This window comes from Lycorma delicatula, chromosome 9 (genome assembly GCF_047948215.1).
Source record: "Lycorma delicatula isolate Av1 chromosome 9, ASM4794821v1, whole genome shotgun sequence".
Classification (NCBI taxonomy): Eukaryota; Metazoa; Arthropoda; class Insecta; order Hemiptera; family Fulgoridae; genus Lycorma; species Lycorma delicatula.
The window spans coordinates 86,169,689-86,187,698 of record NC_134463.1 but is presented as its reverse complement, the minus strand read 5'-3'; the positions used below and the strand labels follow the sequence as shown (position 1 = coordinate 86,187,698).

The 18,010-nt window shown below is 27.9% G+C and overlaps 1 protein-coding gene across 1 annotated transcript in view; it reads left to right on the top strand.

The window, feature by feature from the left end:
* The window catches only part of LOC142330701 (putative inorganic phosphate cotransporter), a 33,401-nt gene that overhangs the window by 12,713 nt on the left and 2,678 nt on the right, over nt 1-18,010 (top strand). Inside the window, exons 4-7 of the mRNA XM_075376148.1 lie at nt 657-744; nt 2,598-2,815; nt 9,896-10,048; nt 13,889-14,021. Of these exons, the coding sequence (XP_075232263.1) occupies nt 657-744; nt 2,598-2,815; nt 9,896-10,048; nt 13,889-14,021 (592 nt within the window). The remainder of the gene's footprint in view (nt 1-656; nt 745-2,597; nt 2,816-9,895; nt 10,049-13,888; nt 14,022-18,010) is intronic.

Here is an 18,010-nt window from a genome sequence, read left to right as displayed (position 1 = left end):
TACAATTTCTTCCCAGGAAATTCCTTTCATTTTTTTCTTATAATCTTCACATTGTTAATCCATTTACATCTTAGTCAACCTCTTGATAATTTCTATCTCTCATTGTCTTTTTCTGGATCTTTTTAACACTTACACCACAATTAATTGAATTTCACAAGAATAATGGGCATGAGGTTATTGTCTAAAACCAAATGGTAAGCTATGATTATTTGCAACATTTTATGAGGCAGTAATTTAAAAAAATAATAGAAAAAAGAAATGTAAGTTTTTTTTTATTTAGCGACATAAAATTGTTTATTTAGTTAATCAGAAAATTGATAAAAGCCTAGTAAATGATATAAAATGCTGCATCATTTTTTACTTAATCATTTTCAAAATCTAATCAATTGTAATTTCTTTTTTGGGATAACACTAATTAAGTATTTCTTTAAAGTTTTGTAATGTACCCTAATATTATTTTTTTATTTTCATACACCTTAGTTCACTAAATGGAAAATTTATTAATATTATTAAAGTTTTAATGATGGTAAAATATTTTTAAAATATGAATATCTGCATAAAATCTGTTTAATGTATCTCATATGAAACTACTGCTTGAGTAACTTATTAATAAATTGACACATTTATTAATTAATTGATGATTTACTTTTTTTTAGGGTGTTACATTTCCAGCATTAACTGTACTATTGGCACATTGGGTTCCACCAAATGAGAGAATTATGATGGGAGCAATAATATTTTCTGGTTAGATTCTAAATTTATATTTCATTTTATATGTCTATGCATGTTAATTGTACAATCTTGTTATACTTTTACTACAAACTGTGATTAAATTATGATTTTTAGTTCTTAAAACAATAAAATAGGCTATTCACTAAACCGTAAGAAACTTTTCCGATAAAATAACCTATATGCCTGGTTTTATAGATTTCTTCATTTTTTTTAATACTCAGTTGGGTTCAGAATTATTCTGGTACGAAATAGATTACAATCAGTTGTTCCTAGATTAAAGAAACAAATGCTCGTCATGAACTTTACTGATTACCTTTGTCGATTCAACATATATATGTATATATATATATATATATTTATGTCAGACACAACACACACACACACACACACACACACATACATAAAACCTCATCAAGAGTGTTGTTGGTAGTTTGAAGCCAATGCTTGATAGTTTCCTAGCTAGCATTCTTTTCTTTGGTTCTAAGTAACCACTTCATACGTGCCAATTTCTTGGGCACTCCAGTCTAAGCACCTAAGGAGAACATAATATAGGTTTGAAACTCTTATGAAAGTGAATTAATTATTTAATTTTTAATTTGTCATTTCTTTTCTAACTTTATTACTCGCTGTAGAAAGAGTGGTTGTTTCACGCAAGGCAGATTCTTTTGAAATAGAATGACCTAAATCACCTATGTAAAGACCGTTGCGTAAAAAAATAATTGTTTATTGAGAAAAATGATTTTTGTTGAAGTACATAATCCATAAATAAGTGTATACATTTTTCTTTTGCTCACTTATTTATGCTCAGCTTAGTTTACAGTTAAATGTTTTACACAGAAAAAAAATCATTTGACATGAAGTGAATTGGTGGTGCGTTTGAACAAAGTGTAAGAAAAATTATAACATATTTCTATACATCTATCTATATAAGTAAATGTAATTTTCAAAAGTTTCTGAAAGTAAAATATTCCTGAACCCCAATAAAAACTTACACTGTTATTTGTGTTCATTTGCCATTACTAAATGAATTTTGTGGAATTGGATTTATCACGAAGACTGAATTAGACTGGTGTGGAATGGTCTTGGAAAAACCATATCCTAGTATGAAAAAAAATACATACCAGAAAAAAGTGCATAAACAAAATTGTAGGTAATTTTATTTATTGCGTTTCACTTTGAAAAAATTAATTTTGAAAACATTTTTAACTTTATTTGAAGTTAAATTCAGTTTTTCATTTTTAAATTAATTAAAAATTGAAAAAGAAAAATAACTATATATACAATGAACTTTTGTATAAATTGTAATATTTATGTATAAAAATATTAGTTACGAGAAGCAAGTATGGACTATCTGTTAAATTATAATTTGTATTGTATTTTTAATTAATATTTAATCTAAAAAATATATATTTGTTTTATCTATAAAAAAATGTTATGCATATGTACGTATCTACATGGTGTTTATAAAAAGTGTAGAAAAACCTTTTTCTGTTTCAAAAAACTATAAAAGTTTTTAGATTTAAACAATTTTCATCCTATTCAAATATTTCCAATGAATTTCAATAAATATACAATTTTAGCATTCACCCACGGTAATTTTCAGAAGTCAATGCCTCTACCTGACTGAGATTAGGATAAAACAAACCACATAGTTAGTTCACTACATAAAGAAGGGATATATGTTCTTACAGATCTGAATTTCAGATCCATAAGAAATAGGATAAAGTACAAGAAAAATCTGGAGACTTCCATGACATCATTCAGATTAATCTATGTTACATTGTTTTTGCCTATGTTGTTGTCATCATTCAGTTTTACCTTAAGATTTTATTTAAATGTTTTTTTCATATAGTTATTTTTTATAGGTGGACAAATTGGAAATGTGGTGTCATTTTCTATCAGTGGCCTAATTATAAAATTCTTTGGTTGGCCTTCAGTGTTTATATTTTTTGGTATTTTGGGTGTTATCTGGTATATAATATGGTTATTTATATGCTTTAGTGATCCTTCTTCACATCCATGTATCTCAGTTGAAGAAAAAGCATACATTCATGATTCTCTTGCTGCTGTGAACACTGGAAAGGTTTGTATACTCAATTTATTTTTTTTATTTATTGTATTAATCAGTTTCTGAGAAGTTACAGTATGAAAGTAATGAATACTTAGTTATCCATAGGACACAATAGAGTGATAATTTTTTCTGTAGTATTTAGTGATGTGCAATATGTTAAAAATATGCTTCTTGATTACATTATGGGTAATTTCAGGTAATTTTTCACTTCTCCAAAGATGCTTCTTTATTCAGTGTAGATAAATTAGAAATAATAAAAAAATTTAATTAGGGTTTACTTTTCCTTTGTCAGATGTTTCAAATCAACAGTTGCAGTAAATAAAGATTTTTTTTTTACATTTTCAAGGAAGTGTGTGCTCTTTTGCAATCATCCTGAATATTCATAATTTCAACAGATATTCAACTACTGTCAAACAAGTCTCACTAAAAATAAAGTGTCATGAAACATAATTAAGCTTAGTAAATAATTTAATCACTGACTTACTGACATTATGCTTGATTTAACACATTCAACTGATGGCTGGTTATAACCACCATTATTACGGTCACAGAAAGTCTGCCTGGTGCTTCTTTTACCTCAGGAGCTTTATGTGTACCTCACTTATAAGATAAACAAGGAGAGATACTACAAATTAATGTATCATTTTTGTTATAAAATAAAAAGTTGCCTCTATTCAGCAGGAGTAAAATAAAAAATTATAAAACAGATTTTACAAAACTTTCTGAAAATTGTAAAAGTAGATTTCATAGCCCAAGTAAAATTTAAAATTCATTTTAATTCTAGCTTCAATTCTTAAAAGTAATATAGATTTGAATATTTATGTTGTTTATCACTGGGTCAATCCATTTGAAATGTCTCAAACAAAAAGCTGGTTGCTTGACCAATTCGAAAAAAATTGAAACTTACCCACTTGTTTCCTACATGTTTCAGAACCTTAAAACAATTTTTTTTAAATTTTTTAGTTAAGCAGTTTACCTGTGGCTCCTATTTTTGTTACGGTGCACACACCTTTTTTGTGATTGTACGGGAAAAAATAATAACTAAAAAGCTATTTGAAGGATGAAACAAAAAGCAGTTTAATCATATTTTCTCGAGGTAAAAGATTGATCCAGTGGTACATTTTATTTATCTCTCTTCTTTCTGTGAGAAAATTACCAATAAAGTTGAACATGAAAAACAGTGAAATTTCACTTAGGTAATTTTTTTTGAGGCAGGGATGGCACACACAGATTGAATTTTTTTTTCATATGTAGGCACATGTTACTAGTTTTATTTGCATAACTTGCAGTGTTTTTGTAGATATTTATGGTAAATAAAAAAGTTTCTTGTGTACTGTATTAATAAAAAAATTATAACCTCTCAAAAATCATGAAAAACCTGTTAAAAGCAATACAATTTTGACTCACTAAATAAGTGGTCCAAGGGGGTTTCTTGTCTTCTTTACACTTTACATTTTTTATATTTAGCCCCTACGTTGTTGAAGTTGACATTTTCAATATTTTTTAAATAGTTTTTTAAAATTATTAATGATAGGTCGTAATTTAATAACTTTATCAATACCAGTAACCTAATACAATTTTGATTCAAAAATGCTTGTAAAACTTATCCAAACAGAGATTTCAATGAATAGCCTAAATTTCTTTTCTATTACTTTTCTTTTTTTTTTGCTACTGAAGAAAAAAATAAATTGTAGAAAAATTGTAATTATTCTTCAATGAAATAGCCTGTTTTTGTAACAATGAAAGTGCATTATTTAGTATGGTTAACCAACAGTTGTGGTATTTCTTCTGATAATTCTCTTGAAATTGTGTGAGAACAACTCATCATTGTAGTTAGTTCAAGTAGTGTCAACTTTCTCAGGACTTTGCAGATCGGTACCCAAAATTTGTTGAGACTTTTGAAATGTTGTACGTGGTTGGGGTGGAAAACATGAAGCTGCACATCATCATTTTCAAGGCTAATATCTACCAGTTCTCCTATTCACCACTGATTGTCATACACACAAGCAATAAAGTCTTTCCTTAAGTGAAAGTGGTACAATACTTGACACAGAGTGGTCCCTTGGAGTCTGAAGTAAAGTAACATCTTACAATGCCTTCTGACACAGGAACATAATTGTGGTAGCTTCTAGTTCCAATAACTATTTCACAGCAGTCAAAACAGTTTTTTAGAGTTTCTGAAATCTTAGCTATTTCATCTGATTTAATAAAAAAATACTTGATGTTATTCAGCATGTGATTACAAAATGAATACATTTCATCAACATTTAGTATCTGACTCTTTAATGGCCTTTGCCACTTCTCATTTGTTATTCCTTTCACACCGTTACAGGTGTTTTACCCATGGGATGATCCAAAGAAGTGCCACTCAGTTTCAAGGTCTTTTTTGTGACTGCACAAATTAGCAAAATTATTTTTATTTTTATACTGACTTGAAGCACCATCAGTAAAATAGATGAGTTTTTTAATGTTGTGATGCACTTCCTTGATCTTGGTCTTGATTTTTTGAAAGTAATAAAATGTGCCGTATCATGTGTGAAGCGACCACCTAAAATACAGAAACTTTTTTATTGTAATACATAATTTTCCTCGAAATAGAAGACTGATTTTGCTGATGGCCTTTGATTCGTGCTTAATTTTTTTCAATTTTGATGGAGGTGATACACCCAAAATGCTATAAGCAGCATCCAATTGTTCAATATTCTGATGTGGAGCAACGTATTGCTCTGCTGAGAAAAAATACTTTTCAATCAGTTAATGTTAAGAGACTATCCAGGAACTAAATTTAAATTTGGAAAAATGTGTTCTTAAAGAGCTTGCTCTAATGTTATTTGTCTTAAGTTTTTTCTTTACTAATTTTTTATGATTTTTCAATGGGTCCCAACAGAATTGTTGATATAGGTGACTAAATTTTGACAAAAACCTTTTTTCATGATATTTACAAACACTAATGACATCTGAATCAACACATAAAAATATAAGTTGTTGGTTTTTTATCACTAAATTCACAAATTTTAACTAGTTCTTATGGCACTGTAACATACACTTTTTTATGACACTCTTCATTCACATAAATTCCTATGGAACATTCCTCTTCCATTTTTTTTTTATATGAAATTACTTGAAAAATAATGTAAAAATTTAACTGATTTTAGAATTTGCAAATATAGTATTATTAAGTAAAACTTATTTGAATAAATTAATAATTAATACATTCTACCTTAACCAGTACGTTGATATGTACTCTAAATCTTTCAGCCTACCTGGAAACCATCATCTGGAATTAAAATTAATATATTTAAAGTCAAAAGTTGAAAAAATCATAGTTTTTAATTTAAAAAAAAATTTAGAAAAACAGTCATGACTGTCCCAGTACAACTGGTATACAATAGAAGTATACTAGTAGGGCCAGGACAGTCATGACTGTTTTTCTAAATTTTTTTTTTAAATTAAAAACTATGATTTTTTCAACTTTTGGTTTTAAATATATTAATTAACTCCTGATGATGGCTTCCAGGTAGGCCAAAAGATCTAGAGTACACATCAATGTGCTGGTAAGGTAGATTACATTAATTATTAATTTATTCATCTAACATATCAGTGATACCATGTTTGAGAAATTAAAATTTATTTATTTTATAAAACTTCCAAACAAAGGATGAAATTTGAGACTCTCTGTAAAGATGTGAACAGGTCACTGACTAATGTCAGACTGACCAGTCTGTAACTGCAAAGATAAATGATGCAGCTAGCATAAAAGAGCATGTTGCAACATGAATTTTCCTGACGACTGGAAATGACGTCAAGCGCTTGTTATGACATGAACATTGCACTGCAGTTGAATGATTCAAACAAGTCTATTTCAACAGTAGCAATAAGTATAAAAATATTAAAGTACCAAGAAGACAAGAAACTCCCTTCTAGCACTTGAGTCAAAATGGTATTACTTTTAACAGGCTTTTCATGATTTTTGAGATGTTATAACTTTTTTATTAGTATAATATTCAAGAATCTTTTTTATTTGCCAAAAACATCTACAAACACACTGCATGTTTTGTAGATTTGAGATTTTTATCACCAGCCCCATCAGAGTTACTTGAAGCCAAAATTTCAATCCTTTTAAAAAAACTAGTTTTCAAAAATTCATAAAAATTTTGGGGTAAGTATATATATCACCATTAATATTATTTATGTTAAAAACTACTAACATAATTCTACATATAAAAAAAATAATTCAAACTGTGTATGCCATTCTTGCTTCTTGAAAAAAATTACCAAAAGTGCAATGTTACCGTTTTTCATCTTCAAATTTATTGGTAATTTTCTCATAGAAAGAAGAGAGATAGATAAATAAACCACTGGACCAATCTAAACCTTGAGAAAATATGATTAAATTGCTTTTTGTTACATCCTTCCAGGACCAATAGTTTTTTAGTTATAATTCTTCCATAACCCTTACAATCACAAAAAATAGGTGTGCGCACCATAACAAAAATGGGAGCCACAGGTAAACTGCTTAAACAAAAAATTAAAAAAAAAAAATAGTTTTAAGGTTCTGAAACATGTAGGAAACAATGTGGAAACATGTGGGCAAGTTTCAATTTTTATCAAATTGGTCAAGCAACCAACTTATGTTTTTTTGGGACACTTTAAATGGATTGACTCAGGTTATAATAGTTTAATTGCTACAGCATATAACCCTGTTCATTTAGACTACTATATTCAGTTAGCTTATAGAGTGAAAAATAAACAAATATTGCGTTTGTGTGAATTCATCATGATTTTGCTGAGTCACATCCCGTTTATCAGTGCCGATTCACAAAGCAGCCATATCTATATACACTCTATAATCATTACTCATATATTAGTTACCGTATAATTAAATTAGTCTTACACTATTCATGTAATCAAACCTTTATATAATATTATGTCTTTTAAATTCTATTAAAACTCTTGGTTTTTTCATATGATCACTCTTTTGTTCTCATGTCAAATTTTTTTTGTTTCTGTTACTTACTTGTTTACTCTAATGTTATTTAAAATTAATATAATGCTTTTTTTAACTTTACTGGAAAGTGAGTGTAGTGTATTCCTAGATTTGTGTCCTTGATTAATAAAACTGCTAACAAGTGGAAGTTGTGTTGCTTCAGTGTACAATGTGATTCATGAGTATAAACTACTAACAAATTATGGTCTCCTAAGGAAACAAAACTCTGCAGGTCAACTGAAGAAAAATTTGACGATTTCAATAAAATGAGATTCTTAAAATTGTACACAAATATTATTTTCAAAACGAACTGCCTACAATAAAAAACGTGTGACGAATTGTAAATGACAATAACAATCTACCAGATTTCTGAAGAACAAATTTTTATCAATTGTTAAAAAATATGAATTTTAAATATAAAAAGGGGGCTGGGAAAGTGGTTTAATTGACAGGGATGATATCATTATATGGCGAAGACATTACCTCACTGAAATAAAGAAAATGATGCAAGAAGGCTGTAGAATATACTATACTGTACAGATGAAACTTGGGTCAATGAAGGCCACACAAAAAGTTTCATTTGGAAAGATAAAGCTATGAATTTGTTAAAAGAACGCCTTCTGTGTGACTCATCAACCTGGTAATAAGGCTTCATTGAATAAAGGTAGGCATCTCATAATTATCACATAATTATATTGGCAGTAATACTGAGTTTGTCAATGGTGGTCTCTGGATTTTTTAATCTAATTCTACAGGAGACTATCGTAATGAAATCAATATCTTTTGAGAAATAGTGATGTGTTACCTCTTCTTGAAGATAATTCAGTTATTGTCTTAGACAGTGTCCCTTATCTTTCATGTAAAAAGGATAAAATTCCAGCCTGTTTTGGAAAAAGAATTTCAAAAGGATTGATTTTTGAAGAGGATGAATTTATGGTCTGATTATTGCAAAAGGTTTCACATATTAAAAGTAATTTTAATGTGTATAAAATTGATGAATTAGCAAGATCCAGTGGTAAAACAGTGTTTTGATTACCTCCTTATCATTGTGAACTCAACCCAACTAAATAATTTAGAGACAAATCAAAAGTTACATAGTGTCAGAAAATACTGCTTTTAAAATATCTGATATAATATATTCGTATTATACCATGGAAGTTTTCACCCCCAAGGAGGTTGAAGTTATAAATTAAAGCTATTTGTTAAGGAAAAAAAGATTAATCCTTTTACGTCATTATTAAATTTCTGCCTCCATGGCAAAGAAATAAGTTATGAATTTTTCGTTGTCAAAGCTGTCAGTACTTTAGTTACCACAGCTACTATTATTCTGACCCATCAGGTTGGTTTAGTGGTGAACTTGTCATTGCAAATCAGCTGATTTTGAAGTTGAGAGTTCTAAGGTTCAAATCCTAGTAAATGCAGTTACTTTTATAGGTATATGAATACTAGATCATGGATACCGATGTTCTTTGGTAGCTGGGTTTCAATTAATCACACATCTCAGGAATGGTCAACCTGAGACTGTACAAGACTACTCTTTACTTACATTCATACATAGCATTCCTATTCATCCACTGAATAAATATCTTATGGTGGATCTGGAGACTCAAAAGAAACACAAAAGAAAGAAAGCTACTATTATTCTGTCTTTTGTAATTTAGTTTGTTTTTCAGGTTTCTATAAAGCCTGAATACTTTAATTGCTATTTATCACTGTTACTCTCACAATCATGAGGATAACTAACAGTGCAGAGATCCAAGGAGTGGAACCCTTTGGGTAGATGGGAATGGCAACCGAAGCGAGCTCTGAGGTTATCCAAGGTGCCGTCCCTCTGCAACACAGGACTGGTGAGAGAAGCGAGTTCTGCGGTCCTGAGTAGCAACTGAGTTGGTTTTGGGGTTTGGCTGGGCTGACCTGGCTTCTGAGAGTTCAGGTTCTGGCTAGAGAGTAATTTAGTATTTAAAATATCTACACTCACGGTGTCCGCGAGTGTAGATATTTTAAATAAATTTTGACAATCGGATATGCAGGTTAATGGGATCCATGTAAACAAGTTTTTATACCAGTTTTTGTTAATATAAATTTGTTTCTTTGCTTGTTTATAGGATATAGCACCATTACCATTTTGTAGGATACTGACAACTGTATCAGTATGGGCAATAATTATTACGCAGTTTGGACACAGTTGGGCTCTGTATACTATGCAAAATGATCTTCCAAAGTATATGAAAGGTGTATTAAAATACAATTCTGTTCAGGTATAGATTTATCACCATTAGTTAAATCATTTATTTTATTTATAAACTATCAGACTGGGTGTAGGCCAATGACAAGAATAGGTAAGTTTATTACTTTACAGGTAGCTAAAGCAATTTTGCTGATATACAGAACAAAAGGGAAACCACAAAATAATAACCCAAAATACAAAATTAATAAGTAAAAAACTTTACATTATTGTAATAATATTGCATAAACATTAAAACAAATATATTAAATGTTTTTCTGAATATAATTCTTTATCCATTATCTGGAAAGAAACCCTAAATCAAAATTCCAAGAAAATGTTTTGTGTTTAAAATTTTATTTATTTAAATCTTTTCCTAAAACACATTTTCAACAAATTTCAATAAGTTAATTGCCAGAAAACATCCTGCAAGATGAGTAATGGAATATACTCGCATGTTTGTAATGTAAAAGAAACATTTGTATAAAAGTAGTTTAAAAATTCTGTTTTTTTTTTTCATTGCTTGAAATTTTTCATTAAAATTCATCCTTTACTAGGATATCATAAAAATATTTTTTTTTTAAAGTAAGGCGGAATTCCAATTTCACCTTTTTTATCTTAAATTTTATTCTCATCTGTTGAAATTTGTAGCAGAAGTGCATCTTGAAAATTGAAATTAACTAAGTTTCCATTATAAAAAAGAAGATTTAGGTGTTTTCTTTAGATCCAAGCTTTTCTTTAGATCCCTACATTGCAATAGCTAATATCTGCTAGAAAATAACTGCAAGATTCAAAATTTCAAGATTCAAATTTCCAACCCCTATTAAAACTCCTTAGGGATTAATTAAAAATAATTTTTGCTTACTTTTCCTTGAAAATTCATGATAAATTACTGTGTCAAACATCAGCTTTCTCATTATCTGGAAAATTTAAGAATCTGTGATAAATTTTTTGTGAAGACTTTTCCTATTTTATGTACTTGTACTTTCCTTTTGTATTTTTATAAAAAAAGAACTGAATATGAAAAAAAGTAAGTAATCCCTTGCCCAGAATTAAACTCAGAATGTTGATGAGGAGCATAAACTCACTTTTGTGCATCTGGCCGCACAAATTATGTAATTCACTAGGAAAAATAAAATTTTTATTTACTTATTAGTTTTTGTTTGCTATTCTTTGGCCATAATAGTTGGCGATTATATTATTTAAAAAACATAATCTTTTGCAATTATTAACTAGACTAAATCTTATAATAAAATATTTAAAAAAAATTATTTGAAAACATTTTGTCACATTTGCAACTACATTTAACAACTAGAACAGTTTCTTCAAATTGGTGTTTGTGGTTATTGTGAGCAAATTTTTTTATTATATTCTTGGAAAATACCTCACAAATTAAATAAAATTTGGGTTTGTTATAGCTTTCAGAACGATAAACAAATAACAAAAAAGAAAAAGCATGTACTTGGAATATATTCAATTTTTTTACTGCATAATGATTTTATTTGTCTAATGGGATGCAGTTAAGTAAGATACAATTAATACTGAAAACACCCAACAGGTATATGGTTTCAAGAATTCAAGGAATGGTCGTCCCCACATTGAAATAAAGAGAAAACTTTGTCAGCATATATATATATATATATATATATTTAATACTGCTAGGTTACCTAGAGGTTTTCTTGTATAAAAATAATGAACTTGATCTCTCAGTACATTTGAAGCATCTGCTGGTTTTTTTAAATGTTATGTTAATACAAAAAAATATTACTGTTTTATTAGAAAAAAAATGACACCTTATTTATTTGAATCTGTTCATAAATAACAAAGTTATAGTAAAAATTCTAGGAGTCACTCTAGATTAAAAAATCAGTTTTCATTTCCTCCTGAATAAAATTAAATATCACGATCTCAACTAGAATAATTTTATTAATGTTATCATTAAATAAGTTATAATAATTTAATAATATTGTAAATATTACACAATAAAAAACAATATTATTGAAATCATGAAAATAATAAATATCAATATTAAAAATAATTTGCATTACATGTTTTTCGGTTAGCAGACAGTGTTTAGTAAAAAAACTGTTTTTTTTTTTTAATTAAAATTTATTTAACAACAATAAATTATTATCCGATAATAAAACATCAATAAAATAAACTACAGTTGCTGTTGAGAATGATGGCCCATGTTCAAAATACATACATCCAGGTGTTTTTTCTATTGACTGCTGGACTCTTTCAAAGATACCAGATGTCTGATGAATCCTCCCAACAATCCCACTTAGAATTCTTGTGCATAGTTCTTCTATGTTATACACGTGTCTAAAGAGGATTGAGACTGACCATGCAGGCCTTCTTGACCAATCCATCTGTTAGTTTATGTTTCATTTAGGTGATCTTGAACTTGAACTTGAAATCTGTAGTAAGCGGAACCCCATCCAGCATAAACCACATTTTGATATGTGTTTTTAGTGGTAAATCTTCGAGTAAAAGTGGAAGATCAGCCAATCAGCCATCAAGAAATGTAAATATCTTTCACCATTGAACATTTCAGGTAAAAAACAGCCAAATAATAGCTAGATTGTCAGCCCATATGTTTACAGAAAACTGATATTGGTGATGATTCTCTGAGATGTCAGGAAGTTTTTTATTAACCATATGTGCATGTTGTGAGTGTTATGAATGGCTGATCTTGTAATTTTGGCTTCATCGATAAAATATTATACAAAAAAATTTGGAATTAATACATTTTTGGATAAGTCATTGGCATAACCAAACATGGTGAATGTAATCTTTAGGTGAAACTTGATTGGGCAAGTGTTCCTGATACAGCCACCTTGCCTCAAGGATGTTGCAACATGCAAGACCGTACATTAAATCAGCCATTTCTAAGTTAGTATAAAATAAATATGATTTACATTACCTATCATGGTGATAAGATAATGTTAAAAGAATAATTAACCCATAAACCACAGATCAATTTATTCACTTGGTCAATAGCAGAAGACAAATTTGTATAAGTTTTTATTTACATTTACAACAGTGACTTGTAATTAACATCTGCTTTAATGTAAATTATTTGTCAATATTAATATTATTTATTATTTTTATATTTTCATGATTATATTATTAAATATTATTAAATATATTATTAAATATTATTAGATATCAATATTATTAAATTTGCATAAGTTTTTATATTATAAGATTAATAAAATTATTCCAGTTGAGATCATGTCAAGTTATTTAATTTTATTCAGGAGAAATTGAAAGAAACTTGTTATTTATTCTAGAATGACTCAAAAGTTTTTTCCGTAACTTTGTTATTTATGAACGGATTTGAATAAATAAGGTGTGTCACCTTCTTTAACATAAAATGCTTAATATGTTTAGTAATAACATAACATTTAAATACATCAGCAGTTGCAAAGATATTAACAGTTAGATAGGCAGTAAACTAAGTGTTTCCAGACATATGTTAATATAGTTTTTTCTTTATTTTGATAGAGAGGACCATCCCCTAAATTCTTGAAATGATTTTTATAAATACTCTGTATACTAGATGAACAAACAATTGATGTAACACACACTTTTGACTACTACCTAAAATCATTTGTCTAATATAAAAAAAAAAAGAATTGTTATCAGAACATCATATGAAGCCAGTGTGAGAACAGCGCACACTTACCATGTGATGGTCGAAAAGATGACTGTAAACATTTTTAAGTTTATACAAATATTTTTATTATAAAATGTGAACTTTTATTGTAAATATTAATATTTTAAAATTATTTTTAATTTTAGACTTGAAGAATATCCAACTAGAATAAAATATTCTTATTATTCAAAATTTCTTTACTGTTTGTTGTAGAATGGTTTAGTATCGTCCTTACCATTTTTAGCTATGTGGTTGAGTGCTGTAGTATCAGGCTGGATAAGTGATTTCCTTATTTATAAACATGTATTATCTCGTTTATATACTCGAAAACTGCTGGTTACTATTGGTAAGTAAACTGTATAATTTATTTTATATATAGTATTTATTGAAAGGTGCAAATTGTCTTACATTCTTGATAAATATTTAAAATAATGAAAAGAACTTTAAATTTTTGGTAATCTTTTAATTGTGTTTCACTGGAAATTGATGGATCAAACAGAAAATTAATCAATAAAAACCTTAATTGTCAGTGTTCAAATTAACAATTAACAAAATTCAACTACATATATATCTTGAACTTCTGCCCCTGAAGTTAGGCAAGAGTTTATCAAATTTCAGACTACTCTAATCAATACATGTTGTTATGCTAGGGTCTATAGTAACAGCAACTTAAGACTGCTACTATAAATATACAATACAGACCTACATCCCTGACAGTATAGAGCAGCTATCAGGCAATTATTTTATAATAAATAGTAACGTTGTTTAATCTTTATTTTATTTATAGAGTTAACATCACACTTTAGTGTCATCCTATTGGTTTCAGTTTTTCTTTTTCCTAAAAACTACATTCCATCCAGCTTTTTAAAAATTAATGCTTCTTTCTTTTAGAACCTTTGTGTATGCATAATTTATATGTTTATTGTAATATATGTATATGTAAATGTACAATGTGATGTATTCTTCATTTTCTTTGTTTTTTTATTTTTATGGTTTGAATAGGAGTTTACAGTAGAACACTGATTATCCAGTTTGACCTTTGCAATGCTAAATTATTCTTATTTAATTGTATTATCTTAAAATAGGATAAAACCAAGACATCTGCCATTATGTATACTGAAAAATATAATAATCTGATGAAACTGTATGCATTAGAAAATAATTTCAAAGAAATAAATGACCCCACTAATAAATTTCTAAAAATAACTAATAGTTTAATAAAAAAACACCGTAATATTTTTAATTATAAAAATAACTTAAAACATCATTCTAGATTATACCCATTTGAACCAAGTGCACCAAAATTAATGGGACTCCCAAAAATACATAAACCTGGTATACCTATGCAACCTTTGATTGATTTCACAACTGCTTTATTGTATATTACATCAAAAACAATAGATAAAATACTTAGTATAAAAATGAATTTGAATTATAAATACAATATAAAAAACAGATTTGAATTTGTAAATAAATTAAAAGATTTTAGAGAAAAGACTAGGATGGTAAGTTACAATATTAGTAATATGTACTCCAGCATACCCATAGATAAAACAGTTCAAATAAAGAAAAACAAATTAATATACAATAATGATGATAATGTTTAATGATGATAATATTATTACTATTGTTAAAAATATTTGCCAACAAAATTACTTTAAACTTATGATAAATATTACATTCAGGAAACTACTTTACCAGTGTGTTTTCCATTATCAGCTATCATGTCTGAGATTTATTTACAGGATTTTAAAGATAAAATTATTTATGGCATTATTCATATACATGATATCCTACAATCGGCTTAGTATGTTGATGTTGTTTTTGTAGTTTATAATCCCATTATACAAAATGAACATTTAATAATCTTGAATAAAATTAATTCATATTGTAATAGTTTGAAATTTACTTTTGAAATTGATATAAATAGATAAATACATTTTCTGGATGTTAGTATCAAAATTAATAAAAATAATAAATTTATAATGTCAGAATATAGGAAACACACAACTAATAAAATTACAATACATAGAAATTCAAATCATCTGTGGTCACACAAAATTAGTACATATACACACATGGCTTATAGAGCAATTAATTACACACAATATAGTAAAAATAAAAGTAAATTAAACACAGAAATAGATATTATAAAACAAACATAATGGTTATAATGTTTCTTTAATTGATAATATATACAAATAAAAAAGTCAAAAATTAATAATACTATAACTCTTATACCTATAAATGACAAAAAAAATTGACAACATTTAATTTAAAATATTTATACACAGATAATGTTGAAAATGTAACTAATATTTATGATAAAAGTAAATTTAAACTGGCATACAAGATAAACAATCATATAATAAAATATTTAAAAAACAACAATAACAGACTTAAATAATTCATGCGGAATTTATAAAATAAAGTATATATATATACACACACAAGTATATAAACACATGAGAAATTATAAAAATGGTAAATTGGGTTTATCTAATGTTGCTGACCACCTTATTAATAACAAATATACTGTATCTGATATTCGAACAAATTTGGAAATAGTGGAAATCAAGAAATTTAATTTAAATAATAGTAGTAAAAGTTTGGACATTTTGGAGAAATTCTATATATAAAAAAGAATTTCCAACTTGATCAACTTTCAGACTGAATATGAAGATGACACATAAAAGCAGCAACAGATAGCAGCACGTTTTTAGATAAAAATAAATATAATCATAATGTATATAAATAACCTAATTCAAATCTACTCAGTAATTTAACATTGGCTGGCCAGGTTGCATAGTATAAAATTTCTATTTATTTTACTTTAAATTTCATTTTAATTTTTTAATTGTGACGTTATATTTATATATATGCAATTATTTTATTTATTTGATAACATATGTTTTTGTATATATGATTTTAATTTTAATTTAAAAATTTTTATGTTTGATATGTAATTTTATATAAATATATCTTATATACAACTGATGATACGGGAGTCTGTGAAAGTGCTTTTGGAATAAAAAAAAAATAAGGTAAGAGTGTCATTTCATTTACTTTGTAATTCTGCTCCGCACTGGGGTTGTTCAAGTTGGTTTTTGATTACAAAAATACAATATATTTATTGGTACATCCCAACCCCATAGTAGAAGACACCAGCCTTGTGACACTTCCAGTTGCCCCCTACCTCTGTTCATAGCCCTGATGGGCTTTAATGGGAGTCGTCTTTCACCCTTTAACTTTTTACATCTCATAGTAATAAGCAGACCTCGTTGAGGTGCCACTGATGTAAATGCCTTGGTAGACATTTACATTGGTGATTTTTAAACTCAGTTTTTGCCTTTGCTGTAGGCCTTGTCTGGACATCTTGTCCAGACAAGAATGACAGGGAAAGGATGTAGGACTACATCCTCTGAACTAGCTAACCGACTTCGTGGAAGCACAAACCCCATGCCTAGTTCAACTTTTATTGAGCCAATTTCTGGTAAATGTTTCAAAATTAGAGGCAAATTTAACACATACCACCAAAAATGTTGTTCGCAACAATAAAATTTAGTCCTAGTTCCCTTAATGAGCTCTAAAAATAAGTATGACTGTAAAAAAAAAAAAAATTATATTTATTTACTCTATGACACTCCCGGTAACATAAGCCAATGTGGGGTCATAATATCTAAATCGGTTTAGTCATTGAGCTGCTACGGTGGAACAAACATACATACAGCCTAAATACATTACACTCTTTTTTGGATAGTCATGTAAAAATAAATGCATTTCAGTAAAATTAAAAAAATTAAAATAAAAATTTACTACCCTACTTGACTATCCTAATTGAGTTAAGTTATTATGAGTCATAAAAATATAATTTCTTAAAAATTACAAAAAAATTAAACTACATTTATTAGAATAAAACTTATTGACAGTCAAGAAGGCAACTTTAAAAACAATATTTCTTGTTAAAAAAAATTTGTATTCTGTACTTCACGTCCTACTGTATTCATTTTACAGTATTAAGTTCTTCCACATGATATTTGGATGGTATGAATGTGTTGAATAATCTGAGAATTATAGTTATAAAAAACTAAGAATTTATGTGAATTTACTTGGATAAGGTGTTGTATAACTTTACATCATTATTAATTCTATGTGCAATTTAAAAGTGCATTTTGCTGATTGCTTTTTGCCATGGTGAGTAAAGACTATGTTTTTTGTTGTTTCTTTTGAGGGAGAGCCCATTTTCAGATCGTTAATTTAAAGTTAATTTTTTGTAATTTTGTGTATCTCAGGAATTGTTCACACTCTCATGGCATTCTTACTATATGATTGTGC